General features: G+C 45.2%; 10 protein-coding genes across 10 annotated transcripts; 6 read left to right on the top strand and 4 right to left on the bottom strand.

Annotated features, from left to right (window-relative positions):
* Positions 1 to 4,581: 4,581 nt before the first annotated feature.
* BDP55DRAFT_703783 (peptidase S41 family protein) lies at positions 4,582 to 7,180 on the top strand (the record flags this gene model as incomplete). The annotated part of the gene is made up of 5 exons (XM_060577980.1): positions 4,582 to 4,780; positions 4,936 to 5,331; positions 5,379 to 6,076; positions 6,141 to 6,522; positions 6,577 to 7,180. 5 exons carry the CDS (start codon positions 4,582 to 4,584, stop codon positions 7,041 to 7,043), a joined length of 2,142 nt encoding a protein of 713 aa, XP_060430282.1. The 3' UTR covers positions 7,044 to 7,180.
* Positions 7,181 to 9,005: 1,825 nt separating this feature from the next.
* On the top strand, positions 9,006 to 10,730 carry BDP55DRAFT_550976 (uncharacterized protein; the record flags this gene model as incomplete). The annotated part of the gene is made up of 2 exons (XM_060569077.1): positions 9,006 to 9,960; positions 10,012 to 10,730. The coding sequence occupies 2 exons, from the start codon at positions 9,006 to 9,008 to the stop codon at positions 10,728 to 10,730; spliced, it is 1,674 nt and encodes a 557-aa protein (XP_060430281.1).
* A 79-nt stretch (positions 10,731 to 10,809) lies between these two features.
* On the bottom strand, positions 10,810 to 12,460 carry BDP55DRAFT_112184 (uncharacterized protein). Its single transcript, XM_060565393.1, has 5 exons — positions 12,169 to 12,460; positions 12,024 to 12,078; positions 11,442 to 11,969; positions 11,017 to 11,355; positions 10,810 to 10,964 (listed from the first exon to the last, which is right to left on the bottom strand). Exons 1-5 carry the CDS (start codon positions 12,203 to 12,205, stop codon positions 10,889 to 10,891), a joined length of 1,035 nt encoding a protein of 344 aa, XP_060430280.1. The 5' UTR covers positions 12,206 to 12,460; the 3' UTR covers positions 10,810 to 10,888.
* A 735-nt stretch (positions 12,461 to 13,195) lies between these two features.
* BDP55DRAFT_550855 (uncharacterized protein) lies at positions 13,196 to 14,383 on the top strand (the record flags this gene model as incomplete). Its single annotated transcript, XM_060569060.1, has 2 exons — positions 13,196 to 13,423; positions 13,484 to 14,383. The coding sequence occupies 2 exons, from the start codon at positions 13,196 to 13,198 to the stop codon at positions 14,381 to 14,383; spliced, it is 1,128 nt and encodes a 375-aa protein (XP_060430279.1).
* A 334-nt stretch (positions 14,384 to 14,717) lies between these two features.
* Positions 14,718 to 16,283, bottom strand: BDP55DRAFT_551250 (transmembrane amino acid transporter; the record flags this gene model as incomplete). The annotated part of the gene is made up of 3 exons (XM_060569100.1): positions 14,718 to 15,513; positions 15,618 to 16,047; positions 16,100 to 16,283. 3 exons carry the CDS (start codon positions 16,281 to 16,283, stop codon positions 14,718 to 14,720), a joined length of 1,410 nt encoding a protein of 469 aa, XP_060430278.1.
* Positions 16,284 to 17,084: 801 nt separating this feature from the next.
* On the bottom strand, positions 17,085 to 18,612 carry BDP55DRAFT_609353 (polysaccharide deacetylase). The gene is made up of 3 exons (XM_060571158.1): positions 18,505 to 18,612; positions 18,028 to 18,429; positions 17,085 to 17,965 (listed from the first exon to the last, which is right to left on the bottom strand). The coding sequence occupies exons 2-3, from the start codon at positions 18,131 to 18,133 to the stop codon at positions 17,130 to 17,132; spliced, it is 942 nt and encodes a 313-aa protein (XP_060430277.1). The 5' UTR covers positions 18,134 to 18,429; positions 18,505 to 18,612; the 3' UTR covers positions 17,085 to 17,129.
* Positions 18,613 to 18,730: 118 nt separating this feature from the next.
* BDP55DRAFT_662172 (alcohol dehydrogenase GroES-like domain-containing protein) lies at positions 18,731 to 20,306 on the top strand. The gene is made up of 2 exons (XM_060574781.1): positions 18,731 to 19,071; positions 19,132 to 20,306. The coding sequence occupies exons 1-2, from the start codon at positions 19,021 to 19,023 to the stop codon at positions 20,173 to 20,175; spliced, it is 1,095 nt and encodes a 364-aa protein (XP_060430276.1). The 5' UTR covers positions 18,731 to 19,020; the 3' UTR covers positions 20,176 to 20,306.
* Positions 20,307 to 20,922: 616 nt separating this feature from the next.
* Positions 20,923 to 22,705, top strand: BDP55DRAFT_551035 (amidase; the record flags this gene model as incomplete). Its single annotated transcript, XM_060569084.1, has 2 exons — positions 20,923 to 20,951; positions 21,004 to 22,705. 2 exons carry the CDS (start codon positions 20,923 to 20,925, stop codon positions 22,703 to 22,705), a joined length of 1,731 nt encoding a protein of 576 aa, XP_060430275.1.
* A 799-nt stretch (positions 22,706 to 23,504) lies between these two features.
* BDP55DRAFT_551298 (uncharacterized protein) lies at positions 23,505 to 25,208 on the top strand (the record flags this gene model as incomplete). The annotated part of the gene is made up of 2 exons (XM_060569101.1): positions 23,505 to 23,554; positions 23,657 to 25,208. The coding sequence occupies 2 exons, from the start codon at positions 23,505 to 23,507 to the stop codon at positions 25,206 to 25,208; spliced, it is 1,602 nt and encodes a 533-aa protein (XP_060430274.1).
* Positions 25,209 to 25,440: 232 nt separating this feature from the next.
* Positions 25,441 to 26,366, bottom strand: BDP55DRAFT_550881 (short-chain dehydrogenase; the record flags this gene model as incomplete). Its single annotated transcript, XM_060569064.1, has 3 exons — positions 25,441 to 25,736; positions 25,799 to 26,242; positions 26,318 to 26,366. 3 exons carry the CDS (start codon positions 26,364 to 26,366, stop codon positions 25,441 to 25,443), a joined length of 789 nt encoding a protein of 262 aa, XP_060430273.1.
* Between the last annotated feature and the right edge of the window lie 346 nt (positions 26,367 to 26,712).

The following is a 26,712-nucleotide window of genomic DNA, read 5'->3' as shown; positions in this document are numbered from 1 at the left end:
ACTAGTGAATTATAAAATCCCATTAAGGCTATAATAGACATTTCTTAACCACGATAGCTTACCATAATTAATCGTTCTTAATACTCCTTTTTAACCAGGAATTAATAAAAGAATATCCGGGCATCTATTTTAATTATAAAGGCTTTACTACGCACCTTACGGATAACTTCCGATTACAGTAACAGTAGGTATACATCGGGTATAGTAACCTTATTTAATACTCTAAAATTTACAACCATACGGCCCTTATATTTACCGTCTACCATTCTCCATACTATAAAAAAAGGGTATACCGAACAGCATTAAAAAGTCAACCTATTTAGCTTAACCTCTAGCATATATATCATCTATTTTATTATTAATAAAACGTTAATCGTTAATGCCCTACAGGAATATATATTAACCGACGTTATATTTGTAGTAGTTCGGAATTAATAATATCGTTATTTCTTCTTCCGGCCTCACCTTAATTAGACCGGTGAGTTTCTATATAGATAGGAAGTTTATAATAATGGTAGCAAGCTTCTTAACGAATAATTCGTTACGGTTAAAAATAGTTACTCCCTCCGGAGTTTTAATTGATTTATAGTCCTTATTTTACTTAATACCTACCTTTAATTTAATAGTTAAATAGTCATAATAAAGTCCTTATTCCTTATCTTAGTCATTCTCGGTATTAATAGTGGTATTTTATAAGTTAGAAATCACATTTATAAATAATATTCTTTAAGTAATATTACCGTCTAGTAGTTATAAAGTTCTTATTACTTCATTTCGATAAAGGTAAAGCGGCTCTTAAAAAGATTAATTCTTAATATATACTACTAGACTATAACCTATTAAATAATTAATATCGCTACCGGTTTCGGGTCTAAACAGCAGCAAATAGGTTTTAAACCTTTTATTATTAAAATAAGTACTATAGCGTACTACAATAGTAGGATCACTATATTAACGGCGGATCTGACCTTATATATACATAGTGATCTTTTAGAATATATCACTATAATAAGATTAAGATAATTCCTTTATAATATTACGGGGAAATTAAAGAATAATTATAATATATATTCTTAATTAAAGAGGGGTAATTATTAAAGAAAGTCCCTACCGTTTATAATAATTAGCTGCTAACTAATAAGCTTTCATTAATAATATAACGGCCTTTTGTCGCCTTAACACTAGCGAATAAGATATTAAGGAGATTATTTATCTTTATAAGAATATATAGCTCTTATTTAAGATCGGACGGTTATCGACCTATATTTAAAATTAAGGGACCGCCCTAGGTAATTAACTTTTTATTATAATTATATTTCTATTGCCTACTTTCCCGTATTTATATTTTATAACTTACTATTAAATACGCTAAATATAATTAAACTAGACATCCCTAATAAAAATAACCTAGCAATAAATAAAGTTATCGCCCTTATTTAGCCTTAGCATTAATTATTAAAAAGAATACGCTTAAACGGCAAGATCAATAGATCTAACAAAATATCGTTATCGCTAAAAATAAAAATAAAAAAAATACTCTAACTAAAAAGATTTCTAGTTCTATAACCTAAGGATAAGAGTAAAGTCGTTATCCTCTTCCTCTATAAAAAGGTTTAGGTCGTTAATAAAAGGTTAAAAAATAAGAAAGACGTAATATATAAAGGGGAGAGGTTAAGTATATTATAATAAAAAAGAGCACGAAGCAAAATAAAAAAAAAAATAATTAAGGAAGGTTTAAATAATAAATAAGATAAATAAGGAAAATAAGAATAAGGGAGGAAAGTAATTAAAAATAAAATAAAGAATAGAGTATTTATATTTTAGCTTCAAGACAACAAAGTAGTTTTAATAAAGACCTAACCAACAAATACAAACTAAAAAACGATAATAAATTTTAAAAAGGGCACTTTTTATATAGTAAAAGCGCTTTTTATATAGGGGAAGCACTTATTATATAGGGGAATTACTTTAATATAGGAGAAGCACTTTTAATATAGAGAAAGCACTTTTTAATAATATATATATATATAAAGGAAGAACACCTTTCATATAATAAAAGCACTTTTTATATAGTAAAAACACTTTTTATATAAGGGAAGCACTTTTTAGTGGTATACCTATATAAAAAGGAAGGGCATTTTTTATATATAAAAAGCACTTTTTATATAAGGAAAGCACTTTTTATATAGTGCACCTTTTTCATGGAAAAACGGTCCGTGCAAGGCTCCGATGCGACCAATGAAAAACTATGCTAGGAGCACAAGTGGTTTAGAACTGAAGAATCGTATATGCTAGGGAAATCCCGGGGAAATCTCAAGAACTTTTTATACCTTTTTACTGAGAATTCCCGGTGAAATCTTAAGAGTTTTACCGCTAGATTTCTCTCCGTATTCACGGGGAAATCTCAGTGGAATTTCCCTAGAGAAATCGTAACAACTAGATTCCTATAATAATTTAGTTTATAGCTTTAATTATATACTATTTTTATCTATTTTATTATTAAGAATCTTTATAGCTTTATACCTCCTTTATATACCGGCTTTATATTACGGCCAGCTAGTCGTAGTAAGGTAAGTTTATAAAAGTTTAGGCCGTAAGGATTAAATAATAATAAATAAGGTTATTAAATAACTTTAGGGAAAGTTATGTTTTATAAGCTATAAGGTAAAGCTTTAGTAATTAATAGTAATTTTATTAAAGGGTTCTTAATAAAAATAGCTAAAAATGATCGTAAAATCTAATATAAAGTTAATAGTTAAAGAAGCTATAAAAGTCTATTTTTAAGCCTAGCTTAAGTCTATATTATATATAAATCTTAATCTTAAATATATCCTTTATCTTATACTATTTATAATTATTTAATCGTTTACTAAATAATCGACCGTCCTATTTATTTATAAATATCCGTCCTATTTATTTATAAACGTCTATCCTACTTATTTATGAGCGTCCGTTCTTTATTTTATTATATGATCGTAGTTATATGACTTGTCTATAGTTCTTCTATTCTGAGGGGGGTCCTCCTAAGTCCGTACTTATATATATATAGTATGGTAGCCGCCGCGGTCCTATAGGGCAGGACCCTGGCTTCGCTATACGTGTTAGGTCGTAACACTTTAACCCCCCCTCTTCGTGGCCCCACTTTTAACTCTAGTGGTGGCCGCAACGGCTTTAATATATAACTATCGCCTATGTAGTGATAGATTATTCTAATTTAGAATAATCATTTAGACCCTAAATTATATTAGATTAAAATAGTCTAATATAATCCTTATTTTATTAATACATAACTTATTCTATAATTCTTCCGTCCTATAAGAAGTAACCGCGTCCCTATTTTATATATATATATATTATATTATAGCCGCTATAGCCCGGTAGCTAGCCTCTAGGTTAGTTATATACGTTAGGTCGTAACACTTAACTATAAAAGAACTATTTAGATAATATACGGGACTTATATATAAAATAAACTTAAACTAGGCTTAAAAATAGACTTTTTATAGCTTTTTTAATAATTAACTTAATATTAGATTTTATAATTGCTTTTAGTTATCCTTATTAAGAACCTTTTTAATAAGACTATAATTAATTACTAAAGCCTTATTTATTTTACGATGTATAGATATAGCTTTAGGGAAGCTATTTATAACTATAATATATTATTTATTAATATTATAGCCTTAACTTTTATAAATATACTTATTACGACTAGCTAGCTATAATATAAGGACTAATGCCTAGTGCCGTAATAAAGAGTAACCGTATCCTAGTTTTATATATATATATAATATATTATAGCCGCTACGGCCCGGTAGCTAGCCTCTGGGTTAGTTATATACGTTAGGTCGTAATAGGTCTAATATAACTAATAAAAAATAATATTAAGAGTATAAATAGTTTAAAATCAAAGAATCGTATATATCAGGATTTAAGCCCAAATTATTCTATATTAAACGACGTGTTATTTAGGTTAAGAGTCCTAATAAGTAAATTCAAGACCTAATTTAGCAAAATGAACCGATAGCTAGATATAAAAAGCGAATCACGACCAGATTCATAGACGCCCAAATATCATAACACCGCCAGGATGACACCTACCGCTCGAAGATCCGTACTAGGCAAATCAGGTCGTAATTCGGCATGTCATTAGTACAGTAGGCATCTCCTACCCACTCTACTACAATTCATCGTGTTCGCTACGTTAGGTGTAATAGATCATCCTGGCTTTTATGTTATTTAGACTTTATATGTAACACCGTACGTTTTGATCGAACTATCTAAAAGTTCAAATTCTATGAATGCAATGTCTCAGACGATCATATTGAATTGAAGAAACTTTCCGGACGAGTGGATGGGCAGATTCGGAAGCTGCAGCGAGAGTGCGTGGTTTCGGGCTTTAAACTTAAACTTAAACTTAAGCGTCTCTATGGAACTTCCGTCTCGATAAGGTACAATGACTTTCGACTTGACACGATCTTGCCTTTGCCTGATTTCCCTATATATACATACTAACGATGCGGGCGACCACACAAGACGAGAATAATTTCCAGCATGAACCTCGACATGGCCATTTACACTATGATGACCACTGTTTGGTTGGTCTGGATTCACGCCGTTACGGTCATGGCGGGAGTTCGGTCCCAAAAATCGTCCAGCCCCTTCGAAAATGCCACATCCGCACTACTAGAAGCCGAGAGGTCTTCATTATCGACCACCGATCCTGTGGAGAGCCCATGTTCAAGTGTCAATACGTTTCTCCTACAACATAGAGCAAACGGTACGTCCAACCCAACACAACTCCTACTCACCGCTAGATTGAGCGATCATTTGAGCGCGAAAGGGTTTGGCTGAAAACAAAATTGAGGAGAAATAGAAATTGAGGATTGGCGCATTAACCCATCCATTTGGATCCTAGCTAAGAACGATGCTCAGGTCCTCCTCAAGTGCCAGCAAAACTTGCATACGATTGCTTACGATCTGTCCCTAACAAGCCTGGTCCCGCTATAGACCTCATCAACAGCCTTGGGTCATACGTGAAACTACAAAGCACCATTTCTTGGCTGAAAAGTCCTCCACCTTCATACAAACTTCCAGCAGTCGATATTGAAAGCGGCCTTGAGAGGATCAGATCCAAGGTTGGAGCCGGTGGGTACCTCAGCGAGTACGACTTCCAACTAGATATCCTTGAGTTGATATCGGCGGCTCATGATGGGCACTTCGTATTTCGAGGCGATGTATTTAAAGTCTTCAGCTTTCGTAATAGTCTGATGAATGACGTGGTTTCAATCTCTCAGGACGGCGTCGACATTCCTAGGTTATATCACTTAGGTGCGTTAGGCTCTCTTACAGGCTACCACTTGACTCACTGGTCTTAGGACAACTACAACAAAATACTTCTGCGTCCGCCATTGCCAAGATCAATGGTAGGGATGCCAAGATCTTGATTGAAGACTTGAATCTTAAGTACAGTGGACTTCAAGATCCAGACTCTCAGTGGAATTCCCAGTTCAAGTCGTACGCAACCAAACAAAACTCTTTGGTGCTATCTGTCTCACCCGTCTATCAAGGCGACACAATCAATCTGGCTTACGAAAACGGCGAGCAGCGTGTTAAAGAAAGCTTTGCTATCCTTCGGCCAGGCGTCAACTTCACTGGGATCAGGAATGGAGAAGATTACTATAACAGATTTTGCAATCCTGACTTGCCTTTGTCCAACGCGCCAGCCGATGCAGGGAACAAAACAAGGCAATCCAGGTCCAATAGTCTAAGGGTGGTGTCACCGCTGACCGCACCAATAGACGGTTACCCAACTCCTCAAGTTCGGGATAGCGGGATCAACTTGACATCGGGGTATTTTTTGAACGGTTCTGGATACATGGACGTTGCTGTGCTTGCTGTGTCATCTTTTGCGCCACCGGAAGCAGTCGACAGTTTCGCGTACTTGAACGACTTTCAACAAACGGTCGAGAAATTTTTGGCCGCTAGTCAAAAGGCAGGTAAAACGAAACTTGTAATCGACGTCACAGGCAACGGAGGTGGCTTTATTCTTGCTGGTTTCGACTTGTTTGCCCAAGTACGCAAGCCCTACTCCCACCGCTATGTAACATGCGTTTTGCCCCTGCTAATTTGTGCCGTAGCTCTTCCCTCACGTCAGTCGATTCCAGGCAAATAATTTGCGCTTGCCGCCTAGTGTGACTACTTTGGCTCGGCTCGCTGCTGCGATTCCGGCGAACTTTACACCCAAGACCCTCGATGAACAGGAGGCCTTGAGCAACCTTCGCGGAAGCCCTTTACTCAGCAATCTGCTACCAAAGGGCGTTTTTACACCTGATAAACGAGAATTCAAATCCGTGGAGCAAATTTTACACCCTGTATCGCTGAACGGCGATGCGTTCTCCGCTTATCAGCAGATTCCTATGGATCAGCCAGACCCTCTTTTCAACTTGACCGGAACTGGAACGAGGACAAACCCGCCTGCAAGCATCTTTTCTCCAGAAAATGTTGTCCTACTTACAGACGGTACCTGTGCATCTACATGCACAATCTTCTCCTATCTTCTAATTCAGCAATTAGGGGTAAGGACGACTGTGATGGGTGGGCGCCCTCAGACTGGCATTATGCAATCTATCGCAGGCGTCGAAGGTGCTCAGCTTTTGTCTTTCAATGATTTAACTATTGATGTTAAGTCTGCTCTACGATTGGTCCCCGAGAGTCAAAGAAACGATTTCGAGTTCGGAGATCTTGGCGAGCTAGCTAAGGGTTATGCTATCAAGCGCTCAATGAACCCCAGAGCCGCCGGCGCCTTGAACATAAAGAACGCTTTTGCTTTATCTAACGCCCAGGTACCACTACAATTTCTCTGGGAGCCCGCGAACTGCCGAATATTTTATACCATCGAGTCACTATCACAGCCAGAGGTTGCTTGGAAGCGTGCTGTTGATGTAACATGGAACAATCGCACGCAGCTTTGTGTTGCCGATAGCATTGTCTCTGCTGTTAAGCCCGCTGCAATTGATCCCTATTTCCTCCAGAGTGCGTAGAGTTTTGACATAATTGAGAGCAAATAGGAATCATGTTATTGGCGTTGCTTAAGAGTTATCCTTAATTTGTACGCTACGAATACTATGGGATATGTGGAAACGCTATAACAGATCAAAGTATTGTGATCGATATAAGGCTACTTTGTTATACTATATGAGAATCAAAGTCACGGGCTAATAGAATAACCCAAGCACTAGATCGTAGAATAGAAGTATAGAATCTGATTTTTTAGCAACATTTGGAGAATAACGAGCGATTTAGGCCCATAATCATTGAAACTAGATTTAATAATATTATATACAAATTCCCTTCTCTAAGTGCTATAAGCTGATGCTGACTTGATAGCTGCGACTATCTAACATATTCTGGATGATCTTTTATTATAAATGTTTATCGTTATAGGGAGGTAAGGTTATTTAGTAATGAGAGATTTGTATGTCTAATTAGGTACCGTTTAGAGTCCGGTTATCTTTTTATATGGTCTAGAGATCTAGTATCTATATTCAATTACTCTATCCGTTAAATATAAATCCTTAGTTTCTATGACTTAGAGACTTTTAATTCTAACGGCCTATTTAGTTATTCTCTCCTAATACTAATTATTTATTACGGCCAGCTAATTATAATAAGGTAAGTTTATAAAAGTTTAGGCTATAATAACTAAACAATAATAAATAAAGTTATTAAATACTTTAAAAAAATAGTTACGTTTTATAAGTTTTAAAATGAAGTTTTAATAATTAATAATAGTTTTATTAAAAGGTTTTTAATAAAAATAGTTAAAAATAATTAACGAATTTAATATAAAGTTAATAATTAAAGAAACTATAAAAAGTCTATTTTTAAGCCTAGCTTAAATCTATATTATGTATAAGTCCCGATCTTAAATATATTTTTTATTTTATATTATTTATAATTATCCAATTATTTAATAAGCGGTTATTTATTTCATTTATTTACAAATGCTTATTTTATTTGTATATAAAATCTATTTTTAATTTATTATATAGCCATAATTACGTAATTAATTTATGGTTCTTTTACTTTAAAGAGAGTTATTTTAAGTTTTTATTTATATAGTGGTTTATAGGGGTTTATAGTGGTTTTTTTCCAGCTTTATAGGCGCAAAAGATCAACCTCAACGGGATCTACTTTCAAGGGAAATCATACAATATAGTATATAACTCAACTATATAATATATATAATATGCCCCATATACGCGCTCAACTTGATATAATGATTTCAATCTAAAAGACACGATATAAAACGGGTGGGTAGGTTGCCGAAGACACTTAAAACGACTAGGCCATTTCCCCGCATCTTCACACCTTCCAGAGGTACTCCGTATGGGTATTGCAATTCCCCAACGTTTTTGATTGGTCCAGATGACGACTATCCACATGCGGAGACAACCAGCCGTCAGGAATCATTACAGCTGGTCGCATCGACTCCACCAGACTTAACTCTTCTCCGCAACATCACCCGAACTTTCGGAATAAAGGCATTTCATCATTTGTACAACTACGTGGATGTGCAAGATGACGAATGAACATTCAAAAGTCTTCCTTCTTTCTCATAATACTTGACCGTTCCTACCTTACGTCTTCTGTCAGCATCCGACCAGCCATCGGTAAAAAGGGCGAACATGGAAATTGTTTGGCAGGCCTCGGCGAAGCAGAACGCCAAACGTTCATCCCAAGATAAGTCAACTCCCTTCATGTCTATGTCCTCCTGATTGAGACCACTCACGACTAACGGAAGTTGTTCACCTTGCCAAAGCTGTCGCACACGAAAGAAGCGGTGTTATCATGGTGGTGCCACCAAAAGACCATACGCAGGCCAACGCGGCGATAGGTCAACCACAGACCCAGTTGGCCAGGCATCTAATACTCGCGACTCGAGTCCTAGTCCGAGCCGTGTCAGCCTGTACAACCCAGAATTCGTCTTAGCAGATCTCTCCATGGATTCGACAGGGGCCAGGCTTGCAGAAAAGGCCGGAACTTGTCTAGTACACTCACATCGCCTGGGAAATGACTTAAATACACCTGAAGACGCCTCTTCCCTCGAGGAAACGTCTCTTCGCCAGCGCAATTGGTACGATCGTCACCGCCGCAAGTTGAGGAGACTCGAGATTTCAGACAACCAACGACGGTATCTTGAAGACGAGGGGGCTTTTCTTGAATTACCAAAGTCGACGACAGATATTCTTCTCCCAATTTACAACATGCTCTTGGATGATCTCATTCCAGTAGTAGATGGAGCTGTAATATTCCGGAACTATAGCAACGGGCAAGCATCAGTCTTCCTCATCAGGGCAATCTCCCTCGTTGCCTGTAAATTCAGACAAGCAGCTCCATTTCTTAGAATCCATGAGGATGACACGATCATGGATCAGAGAGAATTTGCGTCTAGATTGCTCAAGGGCCTTGATGCTTCTATCAAGGCCGATCTTGAGCCCGACCGAATCACCAAGGTTCAAATTTTAGCTTTGGTGCATCTGCACAACGACGGCCTGAGCGGACTGGATCGCTCATCGGGTTATCTTTCTCAGGCTATATCCGAAGCATGGGCAATATCCCTGCATGTAAAGGTTCCTGTTAATTCCGAACAAGAGCGTTGCGACTTCTTGTGGTGGACACTGCGAAGTTTTGATCGGCTGAACAAGCCCGTCATGGGCGCTGCTCCGTTCATGATAGATGATACAGACGTTGGGATTGAACGTATCGCTCCCCGAAAGAATCACTACCGGTCTCAGCTCATGGCCATATCTCTCTCTCTCGGGGATTTGATGAAATCGGCAACTAGGGTCTACAAAGCTAGCTCGACTACAACGGATGATGACTGTAATGCATTTCCGACATTCTCTGAGCTTACCACTGATATTTGCCTGGATGGGTTCCAGAGGTCTCACAGATGTAAGTGCCCTTGGAGGCAAAAGTGGGTTGTGCCTTTCTCTAATTCCTTAGTGTACTTGCAGATTTGGTATCACGTCGCCGCGATGCTCTCCTGCCGCTATAGCGGGCCGGAGAGCGTTCAGTATCAGCGACGCCTATCCTCCGCTGATAGTATACTACGCATCGTCTGTCTCGAAGGCCCTGAGAATCTCCCGCCTCTTCCTCTTGTACCTTATGCTATGTCAATGTCTACCACGGTAATCTATCGCGCTCTCAGGGATGGCGAACGGTCACCAGAAATAGCGCACAAAGATCTTGGAGCATGTTACAACAGTCTCATGATCCTCAGTCAATCATGGACCAGTGCCAAGGGCGTAGCCAGGGTAGTGAGACGTTTGCAGCAATTTACCAGGCCTGGCGCTGCTCCCATTCGAACAGCAGATGGCGCTTCATGCACTTGCGAGAACATACGTCAACACGCAAACGTCGCTACTAACCTAGTCAGCAGTTTTAATGCCCCACACCGACCAACTCAGAGCACGACTGGAAGCTCAGTGCTGCCCTTATCGAGTTTGGTGCAACCTAGTGAGGGTTCTCAACCGCAAAGTCCCGCAGATAATGATGATCATCCGGGTAATCAGGCGGATACTGGGGTCGTCGATGGGCTATCTTACTCTCATTTTGACAGGGCCTTTTACGATTTCTTCGACTACGGGATGCCCAGCCTTTTTCGCGATTTGGCGACCTGGGACTTTCTCCAGATAGATGCGAATGATGGTTTAGGAGCCTGACCATTATAGAATTTGGGATTAATCCATTTAATCTTGAAGAAAATCCTCCTAGTCGTCTTCCTTTTCGTTATCGGTTGCATTTGAACACAATCCTCGAATCTCAGTAGCCATGTTGCGAGCTTTGGTGCTTGCCGTTGTTAATCCCAAGACAGCTTCTTCTAGAACTGCATCCCGAGCAGTAGAGCGTCGTATACCAATGTCTGAAAGCTCTGGGTCTCAATCACAGCACCAAAACTGGTTCATTGTCAGTCTGAAAAAGTGTCCGTTCTTGAAGCGCTTGACTCACCCATGACATTTAATGCCCTCTATCAAACGATCAACAAGCGCCCATAATCTTCGCAGCTCAATGCCACCAAAATGAGGTTGGCTCCGAATGTACTCCCATGCTTGAGCTGGCGTCATCTCCCCGTCGAAGCAGACATGCGGAGAGAGGGCCAAGATTCGTTCTAGAATATCCCGGGGTGCGCCTTGGTATGACGGAGGACCAGCAGGACCTTTTATGTTCAGTTGAGCTGGGTCTGTTTGGAGAGAGAGAGTTTGGGCCGAGACTGTCAAAACGTGACCCGTTGAGTCATCAGGCTTCTTGGGGTCACCATGAATATGTTCAAGGCAAGGACTTTCGAGCCTTCAAATGGAGTCAGCAAGTCTGCGACTCATGAAGCCGGGATTGTCAAAGGAGATCGACGCATCATGGCATGGTTGTGGTCGCACCTTAGAACAAACTCCATACCTGCTGCGATTAGGTCAACTTCGCACATTCGATTGTCGTCACAATCGGGCATGGCTACTGCTCTGTTAGTCTTCAACCATTGCATCCCTGAATTATCATTTTCGGTGGAATGATGATGCGACAGGGCGTCTGCTGCCTGCTTGTGGTCATCGGCAACAACATCAGCCACCCTTTGAGGTTTTACTTGGAATGAGCTTCTGGCAATAGTTCGAACGCCATTCGGTTCTATGCCCGGAGCTGTTGAATAATCGACGGCTCCCATCTCAGTCCAGGGTTCAGCTGTTCCAGGTGGAATCGCGTTGTGCATTCCAATGTCGTTTTTACTGATTGAGTTGCCCCCGAACGAAGCAGGGATCCCGATTTCATGGCGAGAAAGCATTTCTGTCAATGATTCCAGAGCAGCGTACAGCTGCTCACATCGAATCATAAGTTGAGCTTCTCTATTCTGGGCTCTTTCAACTTCTTGTTCGAGCGACCTGGTGTACTTGTCCTTGCGATCACGGTACGACCTAGACAAGCAATCAGTGAAACGCCTCAGCGCTGAGTGAGATGCTTTTCCATACCGTTGAGCACTTCGAAGTTGTTCTCGTCGCTTCTCGACCGGGTCTTTCTTGGCCTCTGTGATGCATTTAGATCCCGAACAACGACACAGTCATGCACAGACAGCTGCATGACATGCAGATCTCTGTCCGCCTCTCAAAGACGAACCTCCAGGGTTGAAGATACGGAATATCTTGCTGCTCATGCTGAACTGATTCCAAGGGGACAAGATGAAGCGATGTTGAAGGCTTTCGAAAGATTGATAACGGGTACAGCCGAGTTACAATAAACTTCACTTCGATTTTGCTTTCCTTCACGGTCGATGATTGGTGTTATGCAGTGGCTGCAAGCTCTCGATGTTCTTGAAATACAAGATTAACTGAGTGCAAGCTGCGATTACACACCATAATTCTTCATTTCAGATGGCAGTTTCAGATCTTGGGGTGGTCTCGGATGTTCGGCTGACGATCAAATGGTCCACATCGTTTCATCTGACGCGATGAGGATATCAAAATTGCCTCTTCGGGTTAGGTCTTACCGCATGTCAGACGAAAGGAGCGCTTCAGGGAGGGCGTAGCGTTTCGATAACCTTATTCAGTGGGCGCAAGCGATGTGGAATCAAACCACTTGATCTTGCGGGTTTTCTTCTCTGGTGTGGAATCCGCTGATATTGGCCGAAGCGAGTGGATGAGAAGAGAGTATTGGAAATGAGAGAAGATGAGGAGGAGACGTGTTTGCCAGCATTCCTGGTAACTGCTCCTTCGAGCGCTTACACGATGTGGGTTTCGGGACGTTAATCGGTATTTGGGTGCACGCGTTTGTGATTTTGTCATCGACTCTTCCTAAATAGGAAAGATGGATTACAACATCATGTTGCTCTCGAAAAAATGCACAATAACCTCGCGCAAATATTCAAAGAGGGAGCGACTACATAGAATAGCCTACACCTGGAAAGGGATTTGCGATATATATATGTAGCATCGCCTTGGCCTTCTTTCAAAAGTTGTCTAAAGATTTACTCATCTCGTCCATTTCCATGCATAGAACACTCTACTTGATACATCCATCAGTCATTTTCAGTACCCACGACCCATCATCTTTCTCATCGCACCATTAGTACCATCTTCCCGATATGCGTCAACACATTATTCTCTCTCTTTGTTTTGCTTCATCCTTTGCGATCGTCTCGGGAAGGATGGTGGGATGCAAAGCCAAGCCTCAAACCGGAAAAGCTATTTACACCATCACCAACGATCAGGCTAACTCTGTTGTTGCCATTCCGATATCCGACAATGGCATGCTCTCAAAGGGAGCAGTATTTCCAACTGGTGGATCCGGCTCGAACTTCCTCGATGGCACATCAAACAAGCCAGCAGCTCCTGATGCGCTAGCATCTCAGTCTGCTTTGGCTGTTGTAGGCAACGTAATAACGCCAACTCCATAACTTTTATTGTTAGCTCTGGTGCTGATCTTAGTCCTGCAGAACCTATTTGCCGTCAATGCTGGTTCGAATACGGTTACGATGTTCTCCATCGACCCATCAGATCCCACGAAGCTCACCATGATAGGCCAACCAGTTGCGGTTCCTGGCCAGTTTCCCAATACGATAGCGGCATCAATGAAACATAATGTTGTCTGCGTCGGCTGCTCTGGGGCACAATCGGGAGTCTCTTGCGCTACATTCTCCAAAGATGGACTGGAATCTATGGATTCTCTTCGCCCCGTAGAACTTAGCCAGACGACTCCTCCCGCCGGACCGACCAACACCATATCCCAAGTCTTCTTTTCCAACGACCAGGGCACCCTGTTCACTACAGTCAAGGGTGATCCGTCTCAGAACAAGACAGGGTTTCTCGGTGCATACAGGGTCAGCAATAAGGGTTCTGTCCAACAATACAGGGTGCAATCGTCGCCCAACGGTACTGCAGTTTTGTTTGGTTCATCAACAATTCCCAAGAGCAATAACCTCTTTGTCACTGATGCCTCTTTCGGCGGGGCTATTTTATATGTTGACCCGAAGTCAGATGCCGCTTCTGTCAAGGGCATGGGTGTTGTCGGCGGTCAGAAAGCAACATGTTGGGTTGCAGTCTCTTCGGCCACTGGCAGCGCATTCGTCACGGATGTCGGTACCAACAGATTGATCGAAATGTCGTTGAACGATGCAAGTATCAAAAGCATCCTCGATCTCAGTTCCAATGGCGATCCTGGTTTGACTGACCTGAAGGCTGCTGGACAATTTGTGTATGCGCTGAGTCCGGGCAACGGCACAACGCAGTCTGCAGTCACTGTGGTTGACGCCATCGCGAAGAAGCAACTCCAACATTTTGTACTTGGACGGCTTGGTGTTGGGAGAAATGCTCAAGGCATGACTGTTATGTTGTGATTATACTGTCACTTTGTGTTTAGTCAGTATTAGTATCGAGCGACGTTTTTATTCCATTTTAAGTCATGTTGTCATCTAAGAAGATTTCCTACGGTTGACTCGCAATTGTTACGCCATCTCCATTGAGATCTCTAGGCAGTAAGTAGCCTCGTTGTAGGTATTAGGGAACGAAAATGGACGAAAGTCCCAACAATTTGTGTCACTTTGGCTCCAGATAACTAATTATTTCGAAATTCTCTGAGGGACAATCAAGTCACATGACATCTGTCAGAATAAGAACATTCCATTCCATCTGTATCAAACATTCATAGCTTTTCCCGGTTTCACCGACCTCTCATGATGAGCCGCTATTGTCCGCGCATGAGAAGGCACCTCCAATCAAGCCGTCGGCATAGGCATCAATGATGTTTTGAACGACACCATACGTACCACCGATGGTCAAGAAAACGGCTAGCAGAATCATGAGCCAGTTCAGCCAGTAGACCATGGCTTGCCACCAGTTTCCCTGCCTGTAATGCTGATGATCGAAGATCCATAGGTAACCAGGAAGACCGAGTGCCAGAGGTGCAAAAGTCAAGCTCCCTGCTAATGCCAACAGGTAGTTAAAGATAGGAATGCCAGACGCCAAGAGGAATGAGACCACCGACATTCCGAGGGTGCACGCGAGCCAAACAGACCAGTGAACAACCGAGTTCTTTTGCAAATGAACAGAATCGCGTAGGATTCTGACAAACAAGTACTTGGCGGCGACGTGGATGTAGAGGCAGGCGCTGACCATCAAACCGATCAAGCCGATACCGTATGAAACTTTCTTGACGGTCTCTCCTGCGCTGCCCAGAGAAGGAGAGGCAACCCACTGACCGCACCAGCGGTAGACGACAAGCGAGAAAGTCAAGTAGGACGCTGTGACAATACCCATGCAAAGATACACAGCCTTATTGTAGTCCTTGGGCTTCTTCATTTCCGAGATAACGGGGAGGAACGCCGATGTTCCTGCACCAGAGCAGAAGATTGTGGCAACACTAGTGATTGCGGTTACGAAATTGGGGTTTCCGATAACATGGTAACCGAGATCAAAATCGCCGGTTTTTGGTGCAGCGGCAGGCCTGTCGACTTGCGTGACCGCAACGCTGTGATGAACATTAGCAAAATCTGCAAAGGTTATGGAGCGCAAGCGGAAAGACTGATACAATCGCAAGGAGCTATGGTGTAGGTTAAAATATAGTATACTTACACGACAATGAAAACGGCGATATACACTGACAAGAAGCCAGCCCATGTTAACCATGCAATCTTTTCGAATTTTCGAGCACTGGCAAGAATAAAGACACAGGCAGTAGCGACCAACATGAAATAGTTGGTGCAAATGGCGTGGTTAGAGAGCGCATTAAAGGCAACGGAAGTGCCGAAAATGCCCGACGCGCCGACGATTGCGTAAGTGACGAGGAACAAGACTCCGACGACTTCCTTCAGCCAAACACCACCCACAACGTTGGCCATATCAGCGATGGAATGGCATCCAGCATGGGCGTTGCGGAAGTTTCCCTGGATAATGGCGCAATACGTGTTGAGAAATTGCCAGCCAAGGACATTGATAGCACCGGGCAGCGCACCCAACACGAACATGGCTGAAGGGATTGTGAGAACACCGGTTGCGAAAATTACTTGAACTTGTTAGCTTCGTCTCTACTTGCCTAATGAAGAAAGCTATCTTACCTTTCAAGAAGATGACCGAGGCGTGGATCCAGCCGACGGTACGAAAATCGACCGTTCCTTCACCGCGCTTGAAGACCTCAAAGGCATCTTCGGCATTTTCCAGCTTTCCCGCATCAATGCTGCCGCTGCTTCGAGCCGGCGCCGGTGTGATGGCATCGCTCTTTTCAGAATTGGTCTGAGACATGTCAGCGGCGGTTCCGATTGTTGATGATGATCCCGATGCCGACTAGAATGGTTGGTTTCTGATGATCCCGTAGTGTGACGGATGAGCCGCGGACATCACCTCAATATAAGATCGTTCCTGTTGGTTAAAGTTGGAGCATTTGGTGATATCGATTATGACGATTGAGATGAATATGAGAGCCTGGCGTGGCTTATCTCCTAGCGGCAAAGATGTTCCGACGCAAGATAGCTGTCGAAAGGAGAGACTGCCCAACCCCGCGACGAGCTTTAGATGCCGCTCCAAGATCGTGGGTCGCCGACCCATGGCGACACCCAAAGTCAAAAGCGCGTTCAGGGGTTGATGTGCGTTTGTGGAGCGTCAGTGGGTCAAAACAAGGTTGCTGCGATAAGGTTGGGGTATAAGTGACAACTTGGAGCAGCTGTCGAGCCCATGTGCCGAAGTTGGAGTCAAGAAAGCCCGGCAGATATACCCCAAAGACAAAGGTCCACAATGACGACTCGACGAGAGCGTCGTGAGTGATAAACGCGGGGTAAATGCAGGAGCCTTGGAGGCATATATGCGAACGGATTTCGCAACGAGAAGTTACTCCAAAGGTCTTATTGTGAGACACAGAACGAGGTCTATAGAAATGTTCGACAGGACTTTCTGGCTATGTCTCAAAAGTTATGGTCAGCGCCTGTGTAAAGAGGAATGGTGGAGTAATACGTGTAATTCGCCTAGAAGGACCCTCGTTCCCTGGTGTGAAGCAAGCATACGAACTCGGAGGCAACTAACGTGGAATGCCTATAAAAGTTGCAGCAGTTGAGAATGCGGATATAATGTCCATTACATAAGTAGGTAAACTATTTATGCTCCTATGACTTCCTTCTTGAGCATGGCGCCAGGCTCCGCAGGCATCACTGCTCCCTGCGCGGGCGCCTTCTTCGCCTTAAACTCGTCGCAAATCTGCTCCATCGTAACAAACTCCACCCCCTCATGCGACTTCATGTGTTCAATAAGTCTTTCGTGCATAAGTAATGCATGAGGACGACCGGACACGTCCGGGTGGACTGTTAGCGGAAAGATGAACTCGTCGTACTCGCGATAGAAGTAGTCAAAATGGTCTCGCCAAATATCCTCCACATCTCTGGCATTGACGAATCCATGGCTATTGGGTGCATCTTTGATGAACATCATTGGCGGCAAATCGTCAAGGTACCAGTTGGCCGGTATCTCTACGAGCCCTGTTTCTTGTCCCCTCACAAGGGGCTTCATCCACTCGCTAGGCTTCTTCTTGTAATCGATCTTGGTCCATTCATCGCCAGTTCGTAGGTAATATGGTTGACAATCATGATGGCTCATGCTGTGGTCGTATTCAATACCATAGTCGAGCAGAAGCTGGGCCCCCTCCTTGCTTGTTTCCCACCACGGCGCGACGCTACCTCTTGGAGGCTTGCCCGCAAATTCTGTAAGCATGCGATATGTCTTATCAAGGATTTCCCTTTGTTGATCGATAGTCATATCTGTCGGGTTCTCGTGCGAATATCCATGAAGCCCAATCTCGTGGCCGGCGTCTCGAACAGCGGCCATGTCCTCGGGGAAGGTCTCGAGGCTGTGTCCTGGGATGAACCATGTGGCCTTGATGTCGTACTTGGCGAGGAATTTGAGCACCCGCTGAACACCAATTGTTCCGGCAAAATAACCTGGAAATCTCGATCGTGAGCTCAAGTAAACCACAGTGACCCGGCTTTCACGAAAAGCTCACCTCTGCTGATATCGTTAGAGGAGTCTTCTCCTCCGTAAGATCCTAGCCAGCCGGCGACCGCGTCCACGTCGACGCCATAGCTGACGAGAACACGCTTCTTGCCCATTGTGATGTGTGATAGGATTCTTGCGCAGTTCTTTGGGAGGGACGGGTGAGTGAAACGATCTGAAATCTGCTGCTGGAGACTCGTGCGGGGTTCGGGAAGAGATGAAGAGGAGGTTGCTTCGCAGCGAACTGATTCCCTTTAAGCAGTGAAACCTAGCAGTGGCTCAGTCGGTCACTGAGGGGTATTCATGATCTTATCGGGATTCATTATGCTATTGATTCTGCAATGTCTTCGCATGCTTTAGCTCGCTTATCGCGGGGTAGCTTGTGTGGGCTCATCTCATTTGAAGGTAGAGCCTGGAAGAAGGGGGGCTGGTTAGCTGTTGATTGTAACACCTATGATTGGACGGAAACCATCGGGGATTTGACTACTCCTCTCAACCCATTTCACCGATCACTTGTATTCAGTTCGTACTAGCTATGGTATCGAAAAAGGAGGGGTATTGTCCAGGAGGGGTGGAGGGGTCTATTCGGTCGCCGGGTTCTTGGCCCATAGTCCCGTTGGAGACTTAGAGTTTACTTGGTGGCTTGGTGGGGTGGTATTCTACGGATTTGGAGGCAAAGTGGGAGGCGCATGAGTTGCGCCAACAACTTGACAAGTTGATGTGACCCCCTCTTTGAGTCAGATGATAACGGCCAGCGGCCATCGACAGCTTTCCAGCCTCAATCCTACAGAAACCCGGCCATCCATATGATAGGTACATCTAGAATAGAATCAGAACGAAACCTTAATTGCACGAAGTTCCCATTCAACTCGTGCTATCTTCGAGACTCGGTTGTCCCATTTTCCGACAGAGACAACCTCAAGAACAGCCACTGTCACAGCGCCCTGGTTGTGCCATCGGCCCTGGGCAGACCTATATTTTTCTTTCCCGTTCTTTGAAAATCATGGCAAATCCCGTAATTCCCCCGCTGATGCGAGCAGCTCAGATAAAGGAAGTTGGTTTCATGATGCCATAACCTCGAAGATACTTGAGGGAAGGCTAATTCAAGCCCTAGTACAACAAACCATATGAGCTAGTCGAGAGGGAAACTCCGGCTCTTCGCACTAATGAGCTACTTATCAGAGTTCATGCGGCCGGATTCTGCCATTCGGATCTACAAGTTCTACAAGGACAATTCAATTCGCCCTTGGGCATGATCGCATCTCATGAACCTGCCGGCATCGTGGTTCAAGTCGGCAAAGACTGCAGTGAGAGTTGGAAGGTCGGCGATAGAGTAGGTGCTCTCAACTACAAGAACTCATGCGGAAAATGCAGTGGCTGCGGTTTGGTACTCCGTACTAGCAAGAAACAACGCCTGGACCCAAGATTTTGCGAAAAGCGAGAAACAGCCGGCTTCCATCATGATGGGGCTTTTGCCGAGTATCTTACCGTAGATCCGGAGACCACCGTCAGCTTACCGCCATCTCTGTCTTTCGAGCAAGCAGCGCCATTAATGTGTGCAGGGGCTACAGTTTGGGGCTCGCTAGAAAAGGCAACAAGTGAGCTCGAGACAGGAGATACGGTGGCCATTGTCGGCATCGGAGGTCTGGGCCATCTCGGCTTACAATTTGCCAGCGCCATGGGTTTCCGCGCCATAGCTGTTGATAGCCGACCAGCAGGAAGGCAGCTCGCTACTGAGATGTTCAACGATAATCTTAGGCCTGCACTGGTGGTGGACTCTGGCTCGGAGCATGCGACTTCTCAGATCATGGACTTTACGAACGGTGAGGGAGTAGCCGCAGTTGTTGTCTGTACAGACTCCCTGTCAGCCAACAGTTGGGCTTTGACACTACTACGAATTGGAGGCGTTATGGGAGTTCTGGGCTTGCCTGCTGAGAATTGGAGGTTCGACTCTAGCGTCATCGTTTTTAGAGAGCTCACGATTCGGGGAACTTATGTTGCGAGTCGGGAATCCACTGAAAGGATGATGGAGGCCGTGGAGAGGGTCAGCATCAGGTCCCACATCACTCTGATGTCGTTTGACGAGATCCCGACTATTGTCACTGCTTATCAGGATAGCGGTTTCAAAGGCAGGCTTGTGGTGCGCATAGCAGACTGAGGAGACTCCATCGTCTTAGTATGTTAGATTGCTAGCAGTATCGAATCTTATCTTGCGAGGCGCCATAGAGATAATGTCATTGCCTATCCGTGGTACGAGAAGATTGTTTGGGTAACACTCATCACTCATGGGTAGAATTTCCTGCATTTTAGATAAGATCGCAGACGCCTGATCCCGGTCCAGTCAGCACAACTATCACAACAGCGGACGGTAATCTAAGTTACTATATAGCCAGTCAATTAACTCAATCCATTTCGATGAAGTTTCAAAGCTTATTCCTATCTAACCCCAAATTTCTCTCTTGTGGCCGCTTTACGGATAGTGAATTACCTATGCCAGCGCTCGTGGTGGTGGAGTTGGGGTCGGTAGACTATGTCTCCAAATTCTCATCACTCATCCTTCGAAATACCCCAACGCCCCTCCCTCCACAAACCTCGTACCACAGTAGGTTCGACTACGGATACTGGGGCTTGGAGGCACAGAGTAGCGGGGACACTCTGCGGATATTGCCATCGCGTTCGTTAATGTCGACTTCATTCTGTTTGTCATCGGAAACCCGCCTTCGCCACAGATTGACCCAATGGCCCGCGGAAGAGTCCCCGACAATTTCTCGCGGCTTCGGCATGGATGTTACTCTCGAGTCTTTATGAACAGCATGCTGGCTAATCAGTCGTTACCACAATCAATCGAAACGCATCGGTGACCAACGATCCCGCAGAACAACGTCGACGATTGCCGCCTCCCAACATGTCTGTTTTCTTCAAAGACATCTCCACGTAAGGACTCATTCCAGTCTGCACGGTTCAAATGCTAACAAGTATGCCCTAGGGATAATCCCGTACAGAAAGGCGACGTCGAAAAGCTACTCGAGCCACTCGGTTTGACAATCAAGGCCGAGGAGTCGGCCGATTACCAGAGACTGCTTGCTGCAGTTCACGATTGTGCAACCAGGATCGACAGCCTGCCAGACTACCAGCCGGTCCCCGACACGAAACGATACCCTCGAGAGAATGTACATACACCTACGGCAGAAGAACAAGAGTTTGGGCATGCGTGGGCACATCGATTCTTGATCAGGGGCGATAAGTCAGCTTCTGATTCCTCTTCAGTGTGCCTGAAAGGCAAGACTGTATGCTTGAAGGATTGCATTGCCGTAGCAGGCGTTCCGCAATTCTTTGGCAGTGATGCTTTCCCTCCTTGGACGCCATCGACAGACGCGACAGTCGTTACACGGGTACTGGATGCCGGAGCCGATATACTAGGCACTGCTACATGTGAGCACTTTTGCAACTCGACGGCATCCTTCACCAGCGCGCAGGGCACGATCGAGAACCCTTATAAGGAAGGCTACTCCACCGGCGGCAGCACCTCTGGGGGTGCCGCCCTTGTTTGTTCTGGAAAGATCGATATTGCATTGGGCACAGATCAAGGCGGTAGTATCCGTGTTCCAGCTTCATTTTGCGGCTGCGTCGGTGTGAAGCCTACCCACGGCCTAGTGCCATTCACGGGAGTCACAAGTGGCGATGCCATCGACGACCATGCAGGGCCCATTTGCCGTTCAGTCACAGAAGCTGCTCAGTGTCTTGATGTGATCTCCGGATACGACGGCATCGACGACAAATCTCTTGGCGCTGCAGCTCATGGCTCCTACAACTTCTCTGCTGCTCTATCAGCGAGCTCCGGTCGTTTGGATGGATTCAAGATTGGCCTTTTGAGAGAGGGCTTTGATCAAGAGATTGTTGACCCCAAAGTCAAAGAACATGTCCTTTCGGCCGCCCGCAAATTGGAGGCTTTGGGAGCAATCGTCGAGGACGTATCTGTCCCTCTTCATCTGGAAGGCCCTTCAATATGGACAATACAACAACGTATTGCGGGCTCGTCGGGGATTCTGGGGAGAGCTTCGGGACACAGAGGTCTTGGTCTGACTGAGTTTGAAAAGGCACGGCTGCCCTGGATCGACTCGAGCTTTCAAAAGCTCTTCCCCTCCACAAAGAACACATTCATCAACGGCTTGTATCTTTCGGACAAGTTCCCGGGTCTCTACAGCAAAACGGTCAACATCGGTCGGCAGATTAGCGACGCCTACCAAAGTAAGTTTCAAACGTACGATGCGATAATCATGCCAACGACTCCTTTCGTGGCACCGCGACATGGGTCTCGAGAGTCAGTGTTAGGTTCATTTGAACCCACCATAGGATTGACCACCAATACCGCCGTTTTCAACGTGACCGGGCATCCAGCATTGTCAATTCCCGTGGGCTTCGTCGCTGCTAAAGATGACGCCCAGGTTTTACTTCCTGTAGGCATGCAAATTGTCGGAGGGCTATGGCAAGAAAAGAGGATTCTCACCATTGCACATGCGTGGGAGACCAACTTTGACTGGAAGAGCGTCACGAACACCACCGAAGCTCCTGAGTCTGTTCCGGAGACCCTGATAACGGGCTCAAACGTCAAAGTCAATGGCAGGACAATGCCTGAGGTGAACGGCGCAACTTCACCAAATCTTAAGCGCGTGAAGCTGTCCGTCTGAGGGTCGTACTAGAAGTGGTCAAAAGGGCCGTTTCGAGGCATGCCATTTCAGCTCGATGCCTACGGCTCAACCGGGTTGATATCTACAGTGCGAAAGCATCTAGCATACAATAGAAGTACGCCATGGGGATTTTTCACTTCATCTCGCCCTTTGTCTCAATCTCAATGACTTAATGCCAATTAGCTATGCCACACACACACTCTCTCTCTCTCACTCATTCATGGCTCATGGCTCCGCCACGTGCCCGCCTGGTTGTCTCGCAGTTCCGCATTTGACATACAAGTCTCGGTCAGGCAATTCTGGAGATGGATGCTTCCGGCTCAATTCTCCCCAACAAAGGGGTGAGTGGCTTGGCATACTCGCCAGAACTTCTCAATTTCACTTCCCCGCACCACGGCACAATCCGTACTACTGTAGTAACCAAAGTCACCCTCGCCGCTCGGCCACCGCGGCGAGGGCTCATGCTGTGCCTCGCTAATGTCAGAGATACAAATATTGGTCAAACGCAAGACTGACATTGGTCGGCTCGCTTCTATCCCTGTCTCCCCACAAGAACCCCAGCAAGTAGGATATGTTTGGTCGCACAGATAGCTCTCCGCCCGGCTATCGTCTGAGTGAGCGCTTCCGGAATGATTCACTTCATTCCATCTCCACCGCCGAACGGTCGCCAAATTCTCCCAGCTGACGAGTGGACAAGCACAGCCCAACACCCTTCCCAAAGCTGCTCCTGGCGGCTTACTGCGTCAGGAAACAGAGGGGTTAAGGCTTGCCAACTTGAGCATACTTCCGAGACAGAAACATGGTCCGTAAAGGAAGCCCCAAAGTTCGGACTGGATGCATCACCTGCAAGTAAGTCTACTAAGCGTGTCAGGCTATCAGCTATTCAGGCTGTGCCGCACTTACGAGGTCCATATATCTCTATCGGATCAGCACCTAATTAACGGTCTTTAGAGCCCGCAAAGTCAAGTGCGACGAGGCTAAACCAATATGCAATCGCTGCACCAGTACAGGCAGACGCTGCGATGGTTACAGACCCGCTCGTCAAGGAACCATATCCCTACACCAGCCAAACCAGGTCTTCCCAGGAGTCACCAAGGTCACCGAGGGTCGAGCTCTACAGTACTTCTGTGAGATAGCGGGACCAGTCATGTCAGGAGCCGTGGATCCCTATTTCTGGACACACGTCGTCATGCAGTTCAGCAACTTCGAGCCGGCCGTCAGACACGCCGTCATTTCCATCAGCAGTCTCTATGAAGAGGCTCAGGGCACCTTTGAGGCTACTGCCGTTGTACGGCACAGCAATCAAAATTTGGCCCTCCACCACTACAATGCCGCTATTCACGAGTTGAGGGCCATGGACTCTCAAGAAAAACAGCCTATAATCTTGCTCGTTTGCGTTCTCTTTATCTGCGTGGAGATCATGCGCGCCAACAGAAAAGCAGCACTGCAGCACAGCAGGCATGGTGTCATGATCTTGAAAAGCATCTCTCCTGACTACATGTTCTCGTGGACCATGGAGCACCTCCTACCAATATTCCGGCGGCTTAGCGAGTTTGCTCTCTTCTTTGGCGACGAAGAATCGGATTTCCCTGACATCAGGGCCCTAGAGGGCCCCATGCCGCAATTCTTCTTGACATTCTCAGACGCGCAGCTGATGCTCGATGTCCTCTTCAATCGAACAGCAGAATTCATGCGCACCCAGCGCAACACACAACGAGCCGCTTCAAAGTCACCTGAACCTGATGAAACAGGAACACCGCCTCCTAGTCTTCTCTCTGAGCAGGCCGCTATCAACAGTCTTCTAGACCAGTGGTACAAGCTCCACAACGATTTCATGGCTATCAAACCCAAGGAGGCGCCAACTCAAAATTGTCAGAACAGCAAGTCAGACTCAGATCGACCTAAGATGCTGCAATGCTTTCTCTTAACTCGTTATGAGTGCTGCTGCATATGGCTCAACATGGCATTCGATACAAGCGAAGCCGGCTATGACAGATACATCACCAACTTCCGGAGGATTCTAAAGCGGCTCCTCTGGCTAGAAGCAGAGGTCCCAGACCCTTTACGTTTCAATACTTCAAAACATCCGCACTTCATCTTCGAAGCTGGGTTTGGCGCTATGCTTTTCTTTCTAGTCTCATCTTGTCGTGAACTAGAAACACGACTGGAGTTTTTACGACTTATGCCGGTGTTGGGTCTCCCGCGGGAAAATCTCTGGGAAGCAGACGTCCTAGTTGCGGCTGCAAGGAAAATAATTGAGCTCGAGCACGACATCAAATTGGATATACATGGGCGGCCTGTGTCCTCACCATCGTTAGTGCAGCCTCCTGGGGAGATGAGGGTGACAGACCTGTGGACAGAATCTCAAATGAGACCGGACAGTCTGCAAATGGATGACCAGGGTGTCTCCCATCGAACGATACAGGTCGTGAGGAGAGACTCCAAAGGTCAGACCTATCTGCAGTCCGAGAATCTTGTCGTGAATGGTAGGATGACTGGGTAGCATGTAGACAAAGGAATTCAAATCGTAACAAACTTAACACTTTGGTATGAAATCTAATGTGTGCCGGCTTTGTCGGCTAAGCGGCTTCCTCTGTGTTCAATTTAGAGCCTCAGCAGTACCAAAACAGAAAGAGTCCTGTCAACACTTCACAGATCTGATTGCGGAAAGTGTTACCACGAAGTAGCACAGGCTTGGTCGTGTTTAATGAGTTTCGAGTTGATATTATCACTTCTCAGTTGATGGTGTAGCCTCCGTCGACTACCAGAGCGTGGCCTTGGACGAAGCTGGCTTGGCTTGAGCACAAGAACAACACCGCGTTAGCCACCTCCTCGGGTGTTCCCATGCGCTTCATCGGCGCAATATCTATTGCCGGCCTCAGTCGCTGTACCAACTCCTCTGACGCTGTCGTCATCGGCGTGGCGATGACTCCAGGGCAGACGCAGTTGACCCTGATCTTGTCTTGCGAATAGTCAATGGCATCTGACCGTGTCATGTTGATGATTGCGGCCTTGGACGCGCAGTACGGAGCTAAAGCGAAAGTATTGTGTGAGTAATCCTGCGACACGAGCTAGAGAAGTGGCTCATCATACCCGCCGCCGGCCGTGCCACAATGCCGAGTTGACTCGCGATATTCACAATGGCGCCACGTTGGTCTGGGTGCTCTTCATGAGGTTGCTGTTCAAGCATACGGCTCAGGACCGCCCGAGAAGCCAGCCAACTACCCTTGTAGTTGACATTGGTAATGAGCTCGAAATCGGCAGTTGACGTTTCGTGTGACCGTAGTGACTGGCCCAATATACCGGCGCAGCTTACTGAGTAGTCAATGCGTGAGAACTTCTTAGCAATGTTGCCAACGAATGAGTTGACGAAAACTTCATTCGAAATGTCGCCTTCTTGACTAAACACCTGTGCCTCTGGGTTGATTTGCAAAATGGCATCTCTGGTATTCGCCAGTGATTTTTTATTGAGGTCTGTGATGGCAATTCTTGAACATCCTGATCGCGCGAAACCCTTGGCAACTGCAGCGCCAATGCCTAAATAGTTGAGTTAGAGCTTGAAGATGCGACCTTGTCACCTTGAGCTTCAAGGCCATGTGACTTGAAACTCACCGGTCCCTCCGGCGCCAGTGATGAAAGCAACTCCTGGAAATTTAAACATGATGAAAGTTCGCAATGAAATTACTAGGATGAGTTGTCCCTGAAATGAATAGGTATGTAACTCCAAAGCCAGGTGTACGCTGAATTGTAGAAGTAGACTTAACAGCAGTCAGTCTCAATTGTTGAATCGGCGTTCGGACCAGAAAGTGTCTCTTGGTCCACAAACACGTACTTGGTGGATACCGCGGGGAGAGCAAACAGCTTCCGAATACTCCGTATGGATGGATGATACGGTTACGACTTCGGAGGAAAGCAGGGAAGGCCGACCTGGCTGTCTCAGGCGCAGATGATGATCATTAACACCCTCGACAATAGACTCCAAAGGCTAATTCCGTGAGATAAGGGCG

Source organism: Colletotrichum godetiae, assembly GCF_030913485.1.
Source record: "Colletotrichum godetiae strain CBS 193.32 chromosome Unknown BDP55scaffold_18, whole genome shotgun sequence".
Classification (NCBI taxonomy): domain Eukaryota; kingdom Fungi; phylum Ascomycota; class Sordariomycetes; order Glomerellales; family Glomerellaceae; genus Colletotrichum; species Colletotrichum godetiae.
This window is presented reverse-complemented; position numbering and strand designations above follow the sequence as displayed.

Bases quoted from the DNA above. Each gene is read 5' to 3' on its own strand.
- BDP55DRAFT_662172 (XM_060574781.1), top strand. From the start codon at position 19,021: ATGGCAAATCCCGTAATTCCCCCGCTGATGCGAGCAGCTCAGATAAAG. The intron at 19,072-19,131 runs GTTGGTTTCATG...TTCAAGCCCTAG, and splicing joins GAGCAGCTCAGATAAAGGAA to TACAACAAACCATATGAGCT.
- BDP55DRAFT_112184 (XM_060565393.1), bottom strand. From the start codon at position 12,205: ATGAGCAGCAAGATATTCCGTATCTTCAACCCTGGAG. The intron at 12,079-12,168 runs GTTCGTCTTTGA...AATGCATCACAG, and splicing joins CCGTATCTTCAACCCTGGAG to AGGCCAAGAAAGACCCGGTC. The intron at 10,965-11,016 runs GTGAGTCAAGCG...ACAATGAACCAG, and splicing joins GAGGGCATTAAATGTCATGG to TTTTGGTGCTGTGATTGAGA.
- BDP55DRAFT_609353 (XM_060571158.1), bottom strand. From the start codon at position 18,133: ATGGGCAAGAAGCGTGTTCTCGTCAGCTATGGCGTCGACGTGGACGCG. The intron at 17,966-18,027 runs GTGAGCTTTTCG...CGAGATTTCCAG, and splicing joins CTCTAACGATATCAGCAGAG to GTTATTTTGCCGGAACAATT.